At 52.2% G+C, this 16,508-nt stretch overlaps 1 protein-coding gene across 6 annotated transcripts in view; it reads left to right on the top strand.

Moving 5' to 3' along the window:
* The first annotated feature begins 223 nt into the window (after nt 1–223).
* Nucleotides 224–16,508, top strand: part of HPS5 (HPS5 biogenesis of lysosomal organelles complex 2 subunit 2) — a 65,467-nt gene continuing 49,182 nt past the window's right edge. Inside the window, exons 1-4 of one of the 6 annotated variants that reach the window (XM_063946341.1) lie at nt 224–325; nt 14,675–14,815; nt 15,597–15,707; nt 15,853–15,917. In XM_063946341.1, the coding sequence (XP_063802411.1) occupies nt 14,684–14,815; nt 15,597–15,707; nt 15,853–15,917 (308 nt within the window). In that variant the 5' untranslated portion in view covers nt 224–325; nt 14,675–14,683. The other 5 variants (XM_063946343.1, XM_063946340.1, XM_063946344.1 and 2 more) reach the window with 5 other exon arrangements.

Genomic DNA, 16,508 nt, shown 5'->3' with positions numbered 1-16,508 from the left:
TACACTGCCTGTTTATATAGCAACAAGACTGAAAAGCAGAAACGGAGGCTAGACAGTTGTATAATAGTTTACAGTAAAGGCTTTAGGGGGTATGCACAAACCAGTAATCAAAGCTGGATACTAATAATTCCATATAAAAACACCCTTCACATCTAATGTGCGTAGCAGACGGGTGATGTCTCTTTAATATAAAATAAAAGTGAAAGTGGCTCACACCAGGCTAAATACACACAGTGACGCTGGGAATAATCTCGGGAAGGAGAACCTGGAATTCCCCGCCTGGATTTAGCCCTGAGATCGTGTCTTAGACCTGCAGAGACCACAGGTAATATTTTATACAAGGGCCACATCGGAGCGACGGAGCAGCTTGTGCCGGTGAATAATGGTAACTGCAGTTATTACCTTTAAGGTGAGGAATTGTGGGAGGAAATGTTACAGGGGGAGGTGTAAAGATAACGCTGCGTGGTATTTGTGCGCTACATGCAGGAACAGCCGGTATTGTCCATGCTTGCTAAAAGTAAAATGATGTTTGCGCTACTTAAATTTGCAACATGGTTTGTCCAGCCGGAGTACTACACCCTTATAAAGCAATCACCCGAAGGAGCCTAAAACCTAGTAGGCAGCTTTTCATGATTTTTTCTTAATTTAAATAAACCGTTCAACCGTGGCGTTCAAAGAGTTAAAGTCTTTTTGTTACTGAAGTTACGCATTCTGTTACTGAGCCCTGTAACGTTACTGACCCATGTAAAGCAATGTACGGCTGCTTGGTCACACTATGGGGGTCATTCTGACTCGATCGCACGTAGTTGCGATCATAAGGTGATTTGTGGGTGGCAACTGACCGTTTTCTGGGAGTGCCGTGGAAAACGCAGGCGTGTCCAGGGCGGGTGTCTGACGTCAATTCCGGGCCCGGATAGGCTGAAGTGATCGCAGTGGCTGAGTAAGTTCAGCACTACTCAGAAACTGCACAGAAACTTTTTGCACAGCTCCCCTGCACATGCCATCGCACACTTGCTATGCTAAAATACACTCCCCCATAGGCGGCGACTATCTGATCGCACGGCTGCAAAGAACTGCTACCGTGCGATCAACTCGGAATGACCCCCTATATTTGTTTGCAACGACGCGCGCGTGAAAATTCCTAAAAATGATTGTGCACCAAGTGTACGCCCAAAGGGGGTTATTCCGAGTTGATCGCACGTAGCAACTTTTGGCTGCTCGTGCAATCAACTTGACTCCGCCTATGGGGGAGTGTATTTTAGCATAGCAGGGCTGCGATCGCTTGTGCAGCCCTGCTATGCTTATAAAGTTTCCTGCAAAACAAGACCAGGGCTGCAGTTACCCAGTGCAACGGATCCAGCGATGAAGGTCCCGGCTGTGACGTTAGACATCCGCCCTCCAAACGCCTGCATTCGCCTTACCATGCCCAGGAAACGTTGAGTAGATGCCCCGATCCTCCTTCCCGCTGTCAATCTTCTTGCGATCGGGCCTGCGATTGCTTTCTTCGGTCCTGGCATCGATGCCCGGCGACTGCCGTCGCAGGGCAACGACATGAGTGCGCAATGCAGGCGCCACGCAGCCCCATTTCTGACCTGTTCGCACCGCAGCGAAGAACCGCTGCGTGCGAACGGATCGGAATGACCCCCAAAGGCGCTGTTGCAATCGAGAAACGCGGTGTCCGAACTTTTGGGGCAAGTGATGGGTGGTTCTGGGCGGTGACTGGGAGGTGGCTAGTAATGCAGGCATGGATGGTCCGTTCAGTCAGAGTGCTATGCGACGGAGCAAGTTTCCATGCTGTGACCGGTGGTGGCGTCTAAAGACGCACCAATCTGTATTACCGTGTGTACAGTCGATGACAGCGGAGGTTGTAGCCAAATAATCATACACTCGCAGACGCCGATAGACGCTGCAGCTGTGCGCTTCTGGCTCCACCTCTCAACCAGGCGTATCATGTCAGGCTGTCAATGGATAGTGAGATTGACGGAGGAGAGGGAACCCGGGCGGGTTGGAAGATGATCAGCTCAGCCTTAAGGTGGGTACACACTGATAGATATATCTGCAGATCAATTGATCGGCAGATATATCTATGGACGGATCGGGCAGTGTGCTGCGCATACACTCTGCCCGATCCGTCGGGGACTGACGTTATGAACTGGGCGGGCGTGTGTACACACCCGCCCAGTTCAGCTGTCAATCACCGCCGGCCGCCGCAGCTTGTGTATGGGCGGTCGGCTGGTCGCCCGTACACACACAGCGATGCGTCAATATATCGGTAGATATATTGGCCGTCGGCTGTGCTGCAGGGCCGACGCGATATGTCTGTGAACGACAGCGTTCACAGACGTATCTCCCATACACACTGGCCGACGGACCCTCGATATATCGGCACTGTGTACCCATCTTAAGACATGGACGGAATACAGAAAGACAGGTGGAGACATGAGTGAGGGGAGAGGGGGAGAGCGCAGGGGACAAGGCCGGATTGAGGCTGGTGGAGGCCTAGGGCAACAAACTTGTGGGGGGTTCCCCACTACTATTGCTGACAAACACCCTTGAGCCCCTAAGCACCCCCCCACCCCCCCTAACACACACATGCATACATATTACCTGGACATTACGGAGCAGCAGAGCGCGCCGGAGCAGTAGTGTAAGAGCCACTGAGCTATATAATAGTAAATGAGACTGAGTAATAACAGACTGACAGAGAGGGGAGAGGCCCTGTGTATTATGGGGGACATGTATCAAACCTTCTAAGGTGGAGAAGTGGAGAAGTTGCCCATAGCAAAAAATTAATAGTACATGCTATAAAACGATTGCTGGAAGCGGATAGGTTACTGCGGGGAACACTGGTCCACTGTAGGTTTGATAGGTTCCGGTATGAATGGTCGACAGTCATTAGGTCGACCACTATTGGTCGACATTTGCATGGTCAACATGGGCACATGGTCGACACATGAAAATGGTCAACACATGAAAAGGTCGACATGAGTTTTTTAACTTTTTTTGGTGTCGTTTTTTTGCGTTAAGTGACCGGGAACCCCAATTAGTGCACCGCGTCCCCTCGCATGGTGCCTTCGCTTCGCTCGGCACAGATTACCGTTCCAATCATAGTCCACGTGGATCATTAAGTATTGAAAAGTTCCCCAAAAGAAGAAAAGTAAAAAAACTCATGTCGACCTTTTCATGTGTTGACCTTTCATGTGTCGACCATTTTCATGTGTCGACCAATAATGGTCGACCTAATGACTGTCGACCATAACATGGTCGACCATCTGAACGGATACCGGTTTGATACATCCCTCTCCAGGCACAGGGGCTAGGTGTGGGGGGAAGGGGGGGGGGGCACAGGGGCTAGGTGAGGGGGGGGGGGGGGAGGGGGAGGCACAGGGGCTAGGTGAGGTAGAGGGGTGGGTGGAGGGGGTGTCTGGCTGCCAATACAACACGCTCTCCAGAGACAAAGTTTTGTTTCTAAATGTTTCCTTGTATAAAAGTATAGTGTAACCGTGTGTGTGAGAGGGTGACTGTCTGTGACCAGGGGGCAGACTTCCCGATGTACAGCCTGACCTCAGCCCCCCACTATGGGTGTCTCACACAGACTGCAGCTCCCCATTATGGGTGTCTCACACAGACTGCAGCTCCCATTATGGATGTCTCACACAGACTGCAGCTCCCATTATGGGTGTCTCACACAGACTGCAGCTTCCATTATGGTTGTCTCACACAGACTGCAGCCCCCCATTATGGGTGTCTCACACAGACTGCAGCTCCCATTATGGGTGTCTCACACAGACTGCAGCCCCCATTATAGATGTCTCACACAGACTGCAGCTCCCATTATGAATGTCTCACACAGACTGCAGCTCCCATTATGGGTGTCTCACACAGACTGCAGCCCCCATTATGGATGTCTCACACAGACTGCAGCCCCCATTATGAATGTCTCACACAGACTGCAGCCCCCACTGTGAGTCTCACATAGACTGCAGCCCCCATTATGAATGTCTCACACAGACTGCAGCCCCCACTGTGAGTCTCACATAGACTGCAGCCCCCATTATGAATGTCTCACACAGACTGCAGCTCCCATTATGGGTGTCTCACACAGACTGCAGCTCCCATTATGAATGTCTCACACAGACTGCAGCTCCCATTATGGGTGTCTCACACAGACTGCAGCCCCCATTATGAATGTCTCACACAGACTGCAGCTCCCATTATGAATGTCTCACACAGACTGCAGCTCCCATTATGGGTGTCTCACACAGACTGCAGCCCCCATTATGGATGTCTCACACAGACTGCAGCCCCCATTATGAATGTCTCACACAGACTGCAGCCCCCACTGTGAGTCTCACATATATTGCAGCCCCCATTATGAATGTCTCACACAGACTGCAGCCCCCACTGTGAGTCTCACATAGACTGCAGCCCCCATTATGAATGTCTCACACAGACTGCAGCTCCCATTATGGGTGTCTCACACAGACTGCAGCTCCCATTATGGGTGTCTCACACAGACTGCATCCCCCATTATGGATGTCTCACAGAGACTGCAGCTCCCATTATGGGTGTCTCACACAGACTGCAGCTCCCATTATGGGCGTCTCACACACACACTGCAGCTCCCATTATGGGTGTCTCACACAGACTGCAGCTCCCATTATGGATGTCTCACACAGACTGCAGCCCCCCATTATGGGTGTCTCACACAGACTGCAGCTCCCATTATGGATGTCTCACACAGACTGCAGCCCCCACTGTGTCTCACATAGACTGCAGCCCCCATTATGGGTGTCTCACACAGACTGCAGCTCCCCATTATGGGTGTCTCACACAGACTGCAGCTCCCCATTATGGGTGTCACTCAGAGACTGCAGCCCCCATTATGGGTGTCTCACACAGACTGCAGCCCCCATTATGGGTGTCTCACACACACACTGCAGCCCCCCATTATGGGTGTCTCACACAGACTGCAGCCCCTCATTATGGGTGTCTCACACAGACTGCAGCTCCCATTATGGGTGTCTCACACAGACTGCAGCCCCCATTATAGATGTCTCACACAGACTGCAGCCCCCATTATGAATGTCTCACACAGACTGAAGCTCCCATTATGGGTGTCTCACACAGACTGCAGCCCCCATTATGGATGTCTCACACAGACTGCAGCCCCCATTATGAATGTCTCACACAGACTGCAGCCCCCACTGTGAGTCTCACACAGACTGCAGCTCCCATTATGGGTGTCTCACGCAGACTGCAGCCCCCATTATGAATGTCTCACACAGACTGCAGCCCCCACTGTGAGTCTCACATAGATTGCAGCCCCCATTATGAATGTCTCACACAGACTGCAGCCCCCACTGTGAGTCTCACATAGACTGCAGCCCCCATTATGAATGTCTCACACAGACTGCAGCTCCCATTATGGGTGTCTCACACAGACTGCATCCCCCATTATGGATGTCTCACACAGACTGCAGCTCCCATTATGGGTGTCTCACACAGACTGCAGCACCCATTATGAATGTCTCACACAGACTGCAGCCCCCACTGTGAGTCTCACAGAGACTGCAGCCCCCATTATGGTTGTCTCACACAGACTGCAGCTCCATTATGAATGTCTCATACAGACTGCAGCCCCCACTGTGAGTCTCAAATAGACTGCAGCCCCCATTATGGATGTCTCACACAGAGACTGCAGATGAGGCACATTATATAATGAGACCCCTGTAATAAGAAGCATGTGACACACCAGTGAGACCACTCAGCACTGTGACTCCCCCTCAGAGCACTCAGCCAATCACACAGCCGCTTACACAAAGCTGATTTCCTGAGAGCCAGTGAGAAAGTGTCTCTCATTCCCGCCCCTCTCACTCACTGCTGATACATGTGATGTGATTGTCACAGAGTAACACAACTTCCAGGAAGAGTCTCAGAGTGAGTACAGTGCTGTGCTGCGACTTGTAGTTCCTGCTGGAGGGGTCTGACAGTGAGTAATGGGCTGTGCTGCGACTTGTAGTACCTGCTGGAGGGGTCTGACAGTGAGTACTGGGCTGTGCTGCGACTTGTAGTACCTGCTGGAGGGGTCTGACAGTGAGTAATGGGCTGTGCTGCGACTTGTAGTTCCTGCTGGAGGGGTCTGACAGTGAGTAATGTGCTGTGCTGCGACTTGTAGTTCCTGCTGGAGGGATCTGACAGTGAGTAATGGGCTGTGCTGCGACTTGTAGTTCCTGCTGGAGGGGTCTGACAGTGAGTTCTGGGCTGTGCTGTGACTTGTAGTTCCTGCTGGAGGGGTCTGACAGTGAGTACTGGGCTGTGCTGTGACTTGTAGTTCCTGCTGGAGGGGTCTGACAGTGAGTACTGGGCTGTGCTGTGACTTGTAGTTCCTGCTGGAGGGGTCTGACAGTGAGTACTGGGCTGTGCTGTGACTTGTAGTTCCTGCTGGAGGGGTCTGACAGTGAGTACTGGGCTGTGCTGTGACTTGTAGTTCCTGCTGGAGGGATCTGGCAGTGAGTACTGGGCTGTGCTGTGACTTGTAGTTCCTGCTGGAGGGGTCTGACAGTGAGTAATGGGCTGTGCTGCGACTTGTAGTTCCTGCTGGAGGGGCCTGACAGTGAGTACTGGGCTGTGCTGCGACTTGTAGTTCCTGCTGGAGGGATCTGACAGTGAGTGCTGTGCTGCGACTTGTAGTTCCTGCTGGAGGGGTCTGACAGTGAGTACTGGGTGTGCTGCGACTTATAGTTCCTGCTGAAGGGGTCTGACAGTGAGTACTGGGCTGTGCTGTGATTTGTAGTTCCTGCTGGAGGGATCTGGCAGTGAGTACTGGGCTGTGCTTTGACTTGTAGTTCCTGCTGGAGGGGTCTGACAGTGAGTAATGGGCTGTGCTGCGACTTGTAGTACCTGCTGGAGGGGTCTGACAGTGAGTAATGGGCTGTGCTGCGACTTGTAGTTCCTGCTGGAGGGGTCTGACAGTGAGTAATGGGCTGTGCTGCGACTTGTAGTTCCTGCTGGAGGGGTCTGACAGTGAGTACTGGGCTGTGCTGCGACTTGTAGTACCTGCTGGAGGGGTCTGACAGTGAGTAATGGGCTGTGCTGCGACTTGTAGTTCCTGCTGGAGGGGTCTGACAGTGAGTAATGGGCTGTGCTGCGACTTGTAGTTCCTGCTGGAGGGGTCTGACAGTGAGTTCTGGGCTGTGCTGTGACTTGTAGTTCCTGCTGGAGGGGTCTGACAGTGAGTACTGGGCTGTGCTGTGACTTGTAGTTCCTGCTGGAGGGGTCTGACAGTGAGTACTGGGCTGTGCTGTGACTTGTAGTTCCTGCTGGAGGGGTCTGACAGTGAGTACTGGGCTGTGCTGTGACTTGTAGTTCCTGCTGGAGGGGTCTGACAGTGAGTACTGGGCTGTGCTGTGACTTGTAGTTCCTGCTGGAGGGGTCTGACAGTGAGTACTGGGCTGTGCTGTGACTTGTAGTTCCTGCTGGAGGGATCTGGCAGTGAGTACTGGGCTGTGCTGTGACTTGTAGTTCCTGCTGGAGGGGTCTGACAGTGAGTAATGGGCTGTGCTGCGACTTGTAGTTCCTGCTGGAGGGGCCTGACAGTGAGTACTGGGCTGTGCTGCGACTTGTAGTTCCTGCTGGAGGGATCTGACAGTGCTTACTGTGCTGTGCTGCGACTTGTAGTTCCTGCTGGAGGGATCTGACAGTGAGTAATGGGCTGTGCTGCGACTTGTAGTACCTGCTGGAGGGGTCTGACAGTGAGTACTGGGCTGTGCTGTGACTTGTAGTTCCTGCTGGAGGGATCTGACAGTGAGTGCTGTGCTGCGACTTCTAGTTCCTGCTGGAGGGGTCTGACAGTGAGTACTGGGGTGTGCTGCGACTTGTAGTTCCTGCTGAAGGGGTCTGACAGTGAGTACTGGGCTGTGCTGTGATTTGTAGTTCCTGCTGGAGGGATCTGGCAGTGAGTACTGGGCTGTGCTTTGACTTGTAGTTCCTGCTGGAGGGATCTGACAGTGAGTACTGGGGTGTGCTGCGACTTGTAGTTCCTGCTGAAGGGGTCTGACAGTGAGCACTGGGCTGTGCTGTGATTTGTAGTTCCTGCTGGAGGGATCTGGCAGTGAGTACTGGGCTGTGCTGTGACTTGTAGTTCCTGCTGGAGGGATCTGACAGTGAGTACTGGGCTGTGCTGCGACTTGTAGTTCCTGCTGGAGGGGTCTGACGGTGAGTACTGGGCTGTGCTGTGACTTGTAGTTGCTGCTGGAGGGATCTGGCAGTGAGTACTGGGCTGTGCTGCGACTTGTAGTTCCTGCTGGAGGGGTCTGACGGTGAGTACTGGGCTGTGCTGTGACTTGTAGTTGCTGCTGGAGGGATCTGACAGTGAGTACTGGGCTGTGCTGCGACTTGTAGTTCCTGCTGGAGGGGTCTGACGGTGAGTACTGGGCTGTGCTGTGACTTGTAGTTGCTGCTGGAGGGATCTGGCAGTGAGTACTGGGCTGTGCTGTGACTTGTAGTTCCTGCTGAAGGGGTCTGACAGTGAGTACTGGGCTGTGCTGTGATTTGTAGTTCCTGCTGGAGGGATCTGGCAGTGAGTACTGGGCTGTGCTTTGACTTGTAGTTCCTGCTGGAGGGATCTGACAGTGAGTACTGGGGTGTGCTGCGACTTGTAGTTCCTGCTGAAGGGGTCTGACAGTGAGCACTGGGCTGTGCTGTGATTTGTAGTTCCTGCTGGAGGGATCTGGCAGTGAGTACTGGGCTGTGCTGTGACTTGTAGTTCCTGCTGGAGGGATCTGACAGTGAGTACTGGGCTGTGCTGCGACTTGTAGTTCCTGCTGGAGGGGTCTGACGGTGAGTACTGGGCTGTGCTGTGACTTGTAGTTGCTGCTGGAGGGATCTGGCAGTGAGTACTGGGCTGTGCTGTGACTTGTAGTTCCTGCTGGAGGGGTCTGACGGTGAGTACTGGGCTGTGCTGTGACTTGTAGTTGCTGCTGGAGGGATCTGACAGTGAGCACTGGGCTGTGCTGTGACTTGTAGTTCCTGTAGGAGGGGTCTGACAGTGAGTACTGGGCTCTGCATGTAGTGTACTCCAGGCTGTACTGTAACATTAGTGCCTGTGTACCTAGGCTTCATGTAGTATTCTCTACGCCTCCTGTTAGTATGAGGTGACACGCCTCCTGTTAGTATGAGGTGACACGCCTCCTGTTAGTATGAGGTGACACGCCTCCTGTTAGTATGAGGTGACACGCCTCCTGTTAGTATGAGGTGACACGCCTGCTGTTAGCACAGTGTAACAGGGTGGTCTTCAGTCTGGCGGCGGCCAGGCTCTCGACCGCCGGCATACCGACAGCTTTTCTCCCTCTTGGTGGACCACGACGCCCCTGTAGGGAGAATAGATAGCATAGCACGCCACTGTGCCTGCAGCGTGGCGAGCGCCGCGAGCCCGCAAGGGGCTCATTCGCGCTCCCCCAGCTGTCGGTATGCCGGCGGTCGGGATTCCGGCGCCGGTATGCTGGCCGCAGGGAGCCCGACCGCCGGCATAACATACTACACCCGTGTAACACGCCTGCTGTTAGCACGGGGTGACACGCCTCCTGTTAGTGCGGGGTGGCATGCCTCCTGTTAGTACGGGGTGACACGCCTCCTGTTAGTACGGGGTGACACGCCTGATGTTAGCACTAGGTGACACGCCTGCTGTTAGTACGGGGTGACACGACTGATGTTAGCACTAGGTGACACGCCTGATGTCAGTACGGGGTGACACGCCTGATGTCAGTACGGGGTGACACGCCTGATGTCAGTACGGGGTGACACGCCTGATGTCAGCACGGGGTGACACGCCTGATGTCAGTACGGGGTGACACGCCTGATGTTAGTACGGGGTGACACACCTCCTGTTAGTACGGGGTGACACGCCTGATGTTAGCACTAGGTGACACGCCTGCTGTTAGTATGGGGTGACACGCCTGATGTTAGCACTAGGTGACACACCTGATGTTAGTACGGGGTGACACGCCTGATGTTAGCGCGGGGTGACGCGCCTGCTGTTGGCACGGGGTGACGCGCCTGCTGTTGGCACGGGGTGACGCGCCTGCTGTTGGCACGGGGTGACGCGCCTGCTGTTGGCACGGGGTGACACGCCTGCTGTTAGCACAATGTAACACGCCTCCTGTTAGCACAATGTAACACGCCTCCTGTTAGCACAATGTAACACGCCTCCTGTTAGCACAATGTAACACGCCTCCTTTTAGTACGGGTTGACATGCCTCCTGTTAGTACGGGGTGATACGCCTGATGTTAGCACTAGGTGACACGCCTGCTGTTAGTATGGGGTGACACGCCTGATGTTAGTACGGGGTGACACGCCTGATGTTAGTACGGGGTGACACGCCTCCTGTTAGTACGGGGTGACACGCCTGATGTTAGCACTAGGTGACACGCCTGATGGTAACATCGGGTGACACGCCTGATGTTAATACGGGGTGACACGCCTGATGTTAGTACGGGGTGACACGCCTGATGTTAGTACGGGGTGACACGCCTGATGTTAGCACGGGGTGACACTCCTCCCGTTAGCACTGGGTGACGCGCCTGCTGTTAGCACGGGGTGACACGCCTGCTGTTAGCACAATGCAACACGCCTCCTGTTAGCACAATGTAACACGCCTCCTGTTAGCACAATGTAACACGCCTCCTGTTAGCACGGGGTGACACGCCTGCTGTTAGCACTAGGTGACACGCCTGCTGTTAGCACTAGGTGACACGCCTCCTGTTAGTACGGGGTGACACGCCTCCTGTTAGTACGGGGTGACAGGCCTGATGTTAGCACTAGGTGACACGCCTCCTGTTAGTACGGGGTGACACGCCTGATGTTAGCACTATGTGACACGCCTGCTGTTAGTACGGGGTGACACGCCTGCTGTTAGCACTAGGTGACACGCCTGCTGTTAGCACGGGGTGACACGCCTGATGTTAGCACTAGGTGACACGCCTGATGTTAGCACGGGGTGACACGCCTGATGTTAGCACGGGGTGACACGCCTGATGTTAGTACGGGGTGACACGCCTGATGTTAGTACGGGGTGACACGCCTGATGTTAGTACGGGGTGACACGCCTGATGTTAGTACGGGGTGACACGCCTGAGGTTAGTACGGGGTGACACGCCTGAGGTTAGTACGGGGTGACACGCCTGAGGTTAGTACGGGGTGACACACCTGAGGTTAGTACGGGGTGACACGCCTGATGTTAGTACGGTGTGACACGCCTGATGTTAGCACTGGGTGACGCGCCTGCTGTTAGCACAGGGTGACACGCCTGCTGTTAGCACAATGTAACACGCCTCCTGTTAGCACAATGTAACACGCCTCCTGTTAGCACGGGGTGACACGCCTCCTGTTAGCACGGGGTGACACGCCTGCTGTTAGCACGGGGTGACACGCCTGCTGTTGGCATGGTGTAACGTTACGTGTTTGGCACACTTCCCCTTTCTCTGTGTGGTCACATTCAGGCTGCGAAAAGGGAGTCACATGACCGGCGTGACAGAATCCCATCCCCAGCCAGTGGCAGGAGCGCTGCTTGGAGAGTGTCTGGCACTTGCTGTGAAGAGAGGACTGAATAACTTCACATGTGCCTGTAATAGGCTTGAGAGCTTCCTGGGGTGAGTCCGGCGTTCTGTCAGCGGCCAGACGTGTATGGGCTTTGTGTCATTTATATAGTGCACACATATTATGCAGCGTTGTACAGCACCTACCACACATACACACTAAGCTTTATTTAGTCGGAAGCCTGTGGAGGGGGAATGAGAGAAAACAGCAGTAAAGCTATGTAGAACATACAAACTCCACACCCACAGACCTGGTTATAATGAACCTCGTGACCCCAAAGTAGTGAGTTAGCAGTACTAACAACTGTGCACAGATATGAGAACAAATCTATAATACACTATGGCATGGCTTTCCTATATACAAATTATTAATTTGTTATCAATCGCTGCCTTTTACAGTGCCCGTCCCAGACAACACATCGGTATCCGTAAGAGGCCCCATGGAGAGCAGTCTGTGCCACCATATGCCGACCGTTACTTACTGGCATCCTACATGGGTGCAGTCTGTGCTACCATATTCCGGCCGTTACTTACTGATATCCTACATGGGTGCAGTCTGTGCTACCATATGCCGGCCGTTACTTACTAGGATCCTACATGGGTGCAGTCTGTGCTACCATATGCCGTGTGTTACTAGGATCCTACATGGGTGCAATCTGTGCTACCATATGCCGGCCGTTACTGGTATCCTACATGGGTGCAATCTGTGCTACCATATGCCGGCCGTTACTTACTGGGATCCTACATGGGTGCACAATGAATCAGTATCTGTATCGCTGTAACACTTTGTTCCTCACTTGTCAGCGTCGGCTGGCAAAGGCCGGGATTGTAAAGCAGTTACTGTCATTACTTGCTGTCACTGAATACTTATATATACTCCGTGCAATCTGTCACTTACAGTCTATGGGCTCATCCTGCGGTAGGGAACATAATATGTATACAGTGCAGATAGAGATCAGCTGAGGCAGCCTGTCGCTGGGGCTAATGACCTTCACAGGACGCGTCTCCGTTATCCGATCAATAATGGGCAGAGAGGACAGGAAGCGGCTGGTAACGTAAGTCTCTCTGATGCTGTCAGACCTTCCATGCGCTGGCAATAGATCTCCGGAGAAGGGAAATATGGAGACAGCAGAGCCGGGAAGGGTCTGGTGCCAGCTGTGAGGGACCATCTGTGCAGAATACACCAGGACGCCAGGGATGTAATGGGTACGGAGCCGAGGAGCAGCCATGTAGTAACCTGTTATTATGTATGGAGATCATAGAGGGGACATCCATCTGTGCGTCTTGTGACTCTCAGGATCTTCAGTCCAACAAAGGAACTTCTGTGATTTAAGATGGATATTGGGCACAAGGTAACTGTAATGTCCCCCTCCCAAATAGTAGAAGAGCTCAGTGCAGATCTCTGGCTAGCCAGCATCGGCAGGGTCCTAGTAAGTGTTCTGCCTCTATGGGGAAGATGGACTAAGTCTTGGAGCGTGATAAAGTACCAACCAATCAGCTCCTAATGATTATGTTACAGGCTATGTTTGAAAAATGACAGTGAGTAGCTGATTGGCTGACACTTTATCTCTCTCCAAGGCTTAGTAAGTAGACCCCATAGTATTCACGGCGCTCATATAGTCACTCACAATGCATGGGACAGCATCACCCCGAAATGCAGCCCCGGACAAGTGCCCATGAACCCATCTGTATATCAAATGTTTGATAATTGTACAACATACGTTTAAATGGTGAATAACAAACGTATAATATGTGGGAATTCTGCATGGTACACTAAGGGGGGGTCTCGGATGGGGGACTTTGTGTAGCCAGACCTTGTGCTGCAGTTACTTTGTGCGTTTCACCTTCAGCATCTTTAGGATATTGTCAGGATTTGTGGGTATTTCACCTGCACTTCCCACCTGACCGCACCTCACCAAAAATATGTCTGCAAAGCCCCACACGCAGTTTAGTGGTGTCTCCCCATTTATGAAGGTGAAATATTTATATTATGTAAGGAATATAAATATTTATAGAATAATGTATCGTAAACTTCTCTCTCTCTCTCCCTGACTTTCTCTCTCTCTCTTCCCCTGCCTCTCAATTCCTCTGCATTTTTCTCTCTCCTGTCCGCCCCTTGGTCTATCTCCCCCACTCCCTGCGTGTCTCTTTCCCCCATCTTTCTCTCACACTCCCTCCGTCTTTCTACCTACCTATGTCTGCCCCTCTCGCTCTCTATCTCCCTGTTTCTCCCCCTCCCTTTGTCTCTCTCTGCCGCTGTCTTATTTTTTTTCCTTCCACTGTCTCTCTCGCTCTCTTTCTGTCTACTCCCCTACTGTCTCTCTCTCTTTCTCTCATCACTTTGGTCTCTCTCTCTCTCTCTCTCTCTCTTCCCCCACTGTCTCTCTATCTCTCCCTGTTTGTGTGTGTCTCTCTCTCTCTCTCTCTCTCTCTCTCTCTCTTTCTCTCTCTCACTCCCGCTCTCTCCCCCTCCACTCACCCCCCCTTTCGCTTACCCACTACCCTTCTCTCTCTCACTCCTTCTCTCTCCCCACCTTTCGCCCTCTCACTCCCCCTCTGTCTCTTCCTCTCTCTCTCTCGCTCTCTCTCCCTCTCTCACGCCCCTTTCGCTGACTCACTACCCCTCTGTCTTTCTCTCTCTCTCTCGCTCACCCCCCCCTCTCTCTCTCTCTCTCTCTCTCTCTCTCTCTCTTACTCCCCCTGTCTGTTTCTCCCTCTCTCACTCCCGCTCTCTCCCCCTTTCTCTCATCCCCCTTTCGCTTACTCACTCCCCCTCCCCCCCTCTTCGCTCACTACTCCCCCTCTGTATCTCCCCCCCCCTCTCTCTCTCTCTCTCTCTCTCTCTCCCCCTGTCTGTCTCTCCCTCTCTCACTCCTGCTCCCTCCCCGTTCCTCTCTCTCAAACCCCTTTCGCTTACTCACTCCCACTCCCCCCCTCTTCGCTCACTCACTCCCCCTCTGTATCTATCTCTCTCTCTCCCCCTCTCTCTCTCTCTCACTTCCCCTGTCTGTCTCTCCCTCTCTCACTCCTGCTCCCACCCCGTTCCTCTCTCTCACCCCCCCCTTCCGTCTCTCATTAGGGGATGTAAATGAATGACAGAGACCCGCCCGCTGCCTCTATGACTGCCGTGGTGGCAGAATCCGCTAGCCATGTCCTAGCAGAGTTTGACACATGTGACCCGTTGCTGTCGCTGCTGCGCTTGGATTCCAGCAGACTGAAGGTTTGTTCTACTCCTGCCGCTGGCCACGGAGATATTGGGATAATTGATGTCATCACTAAACAATCCATACAGAGAATCCTCCGGGATAATGGGAGTATTGATACTCTGCTGTTTTCTTTACATCCCCTGCCTGTCACTGCAAGTCACTGGTGTGTTCTCCCCATGTACCATAGGGATCCATAATCCCTTTTATAAGCGCTGCTATTGCCTCATGAAGTGCAAGCTACTGTATATGGAGCAGAGATTTAATACAGAGATTATACACGCATCCTAGAGGTTTTGGTAACAAGCTCTTTATAGCAGAATCTGCCACATTCTGTACCTTCCACGCCCCATTCTTGCTCGTGTCAAGGAGCTCAGACACAAGAAACCAATAATCTCCATATCACACCTGTGTTGTTGGTGCCTGATGGAGCAGTATGCTGTTTTATCTTCATGTACCTCAAATCGCAATAAATCCCTCCATTTACAAATAATTGCTATTCATTGTTCTACACCTTATGGGAGAAATACAGTAGGTATGAATGCTGTTTTTAATACGTCTGTGTCAGCTTGAACTGGCCATATGTGAAGGCAAATTGACCAACAATTGCCCAGTTTGTGACCAGGGCGCAATCATCCCTTTCTGTTGCTGAAAGCCCACTTGTTAAAAAAAACCTGTATTTATAAGTGCTGGATTTCAGCCATAAGGGAGGTAAAAGATCAGTTTTCAAACCATCTTATCAACTGTATATTGTGAATTGCACACAGAGAGAAGTATTACCATTGTCTGTGATTGCAGTGTACATGCCTTGGGGTGTCCCGCAGATGGCTGGCTCTGGGGAGCTCGGGAGGAGGCCTGAACCTCATACAGCGAGATTGCTGGAAACACAGGCTCTTTCTCACCCACAAGGTAAACTGAGAGTGCTAGGAGCGGGGTATTCACCGGCTTTCTGTATATCGGTCATTATAATGTTTTATATTCATCCCGCAATGACGTTTACTCTGTTACTAGTTGTGTCTCTGACTTTATATTGTGTCTCCTGTTGTGTCCCCAGGAAGGTGCAATCTCCAGAGTCGCCTGCTGCCCCCACGATGACGATTTTGTGGCTGTAGCAACAAGGTATAAATGCTCCCTATGGATAATGTAAAAAGGCATTACTTATTCAGAAGGGGTTTTTGGGAAATGCTATTTGCATGGCAGACATTAGGAATCAGAATTTTGCTTTGTACACTGGGCATTTAAGATGTGACAGATCGCAAAGTCAGAAACTTCCATAGTCAAAGACTGTTTCACACTTATTTGGGCTCATCACTAAAGGATTGAGGTTTTCTGCATAGCCTGTGGAGCACTACGGAGATATCCTACTGGAACTATCGAAATGGTTAGGGAGAGTTCTATTTCCTATGTACAGGGCCAGGGCAGCCATCAGGGGGGACTGGTATTCCGGGCCCTTAAAGAGAGGGGGGCCCATTCCTGGCTCCTACCACCAATACCTGTAAAGTGAACCATGATGTGAAACAACAGCGGGCCTTCCCTGTGCATCAGCTCTCCGAACCGTTCCTGTAGGTCCGCAATGCTCCACCTATATGTAATATCACAATGTATGACATCACATAGGGGTGCCGCGCTGCGGCAGACTCTTTTTCTTTTGGGGTGGGGGGCTGTCTTTTATTTGTCGCGGGCCCTACAATTTCTGATGGCAGGTTCATC

This window comes from Pseudophryne corroboree, chromosome 11 (genome assembly GCF_028390025.1).
Source record: "Pseudophryne corroboree isolate aPseCor3 chromosome 11, aPseCor3.hap2, whole genome shotgun sequence".
NCBI lineage: Eukaryota > Metazoa > Chordata > Amphibia > Anura > Myobatrachidae > Pseudophryne > Pseudophryne corroboree.
The sequence above is the reverse complement of the archived record's forward strand: the minus strand, read 5'-3'. Positions and strand labels throughout refer to the sequence as shown.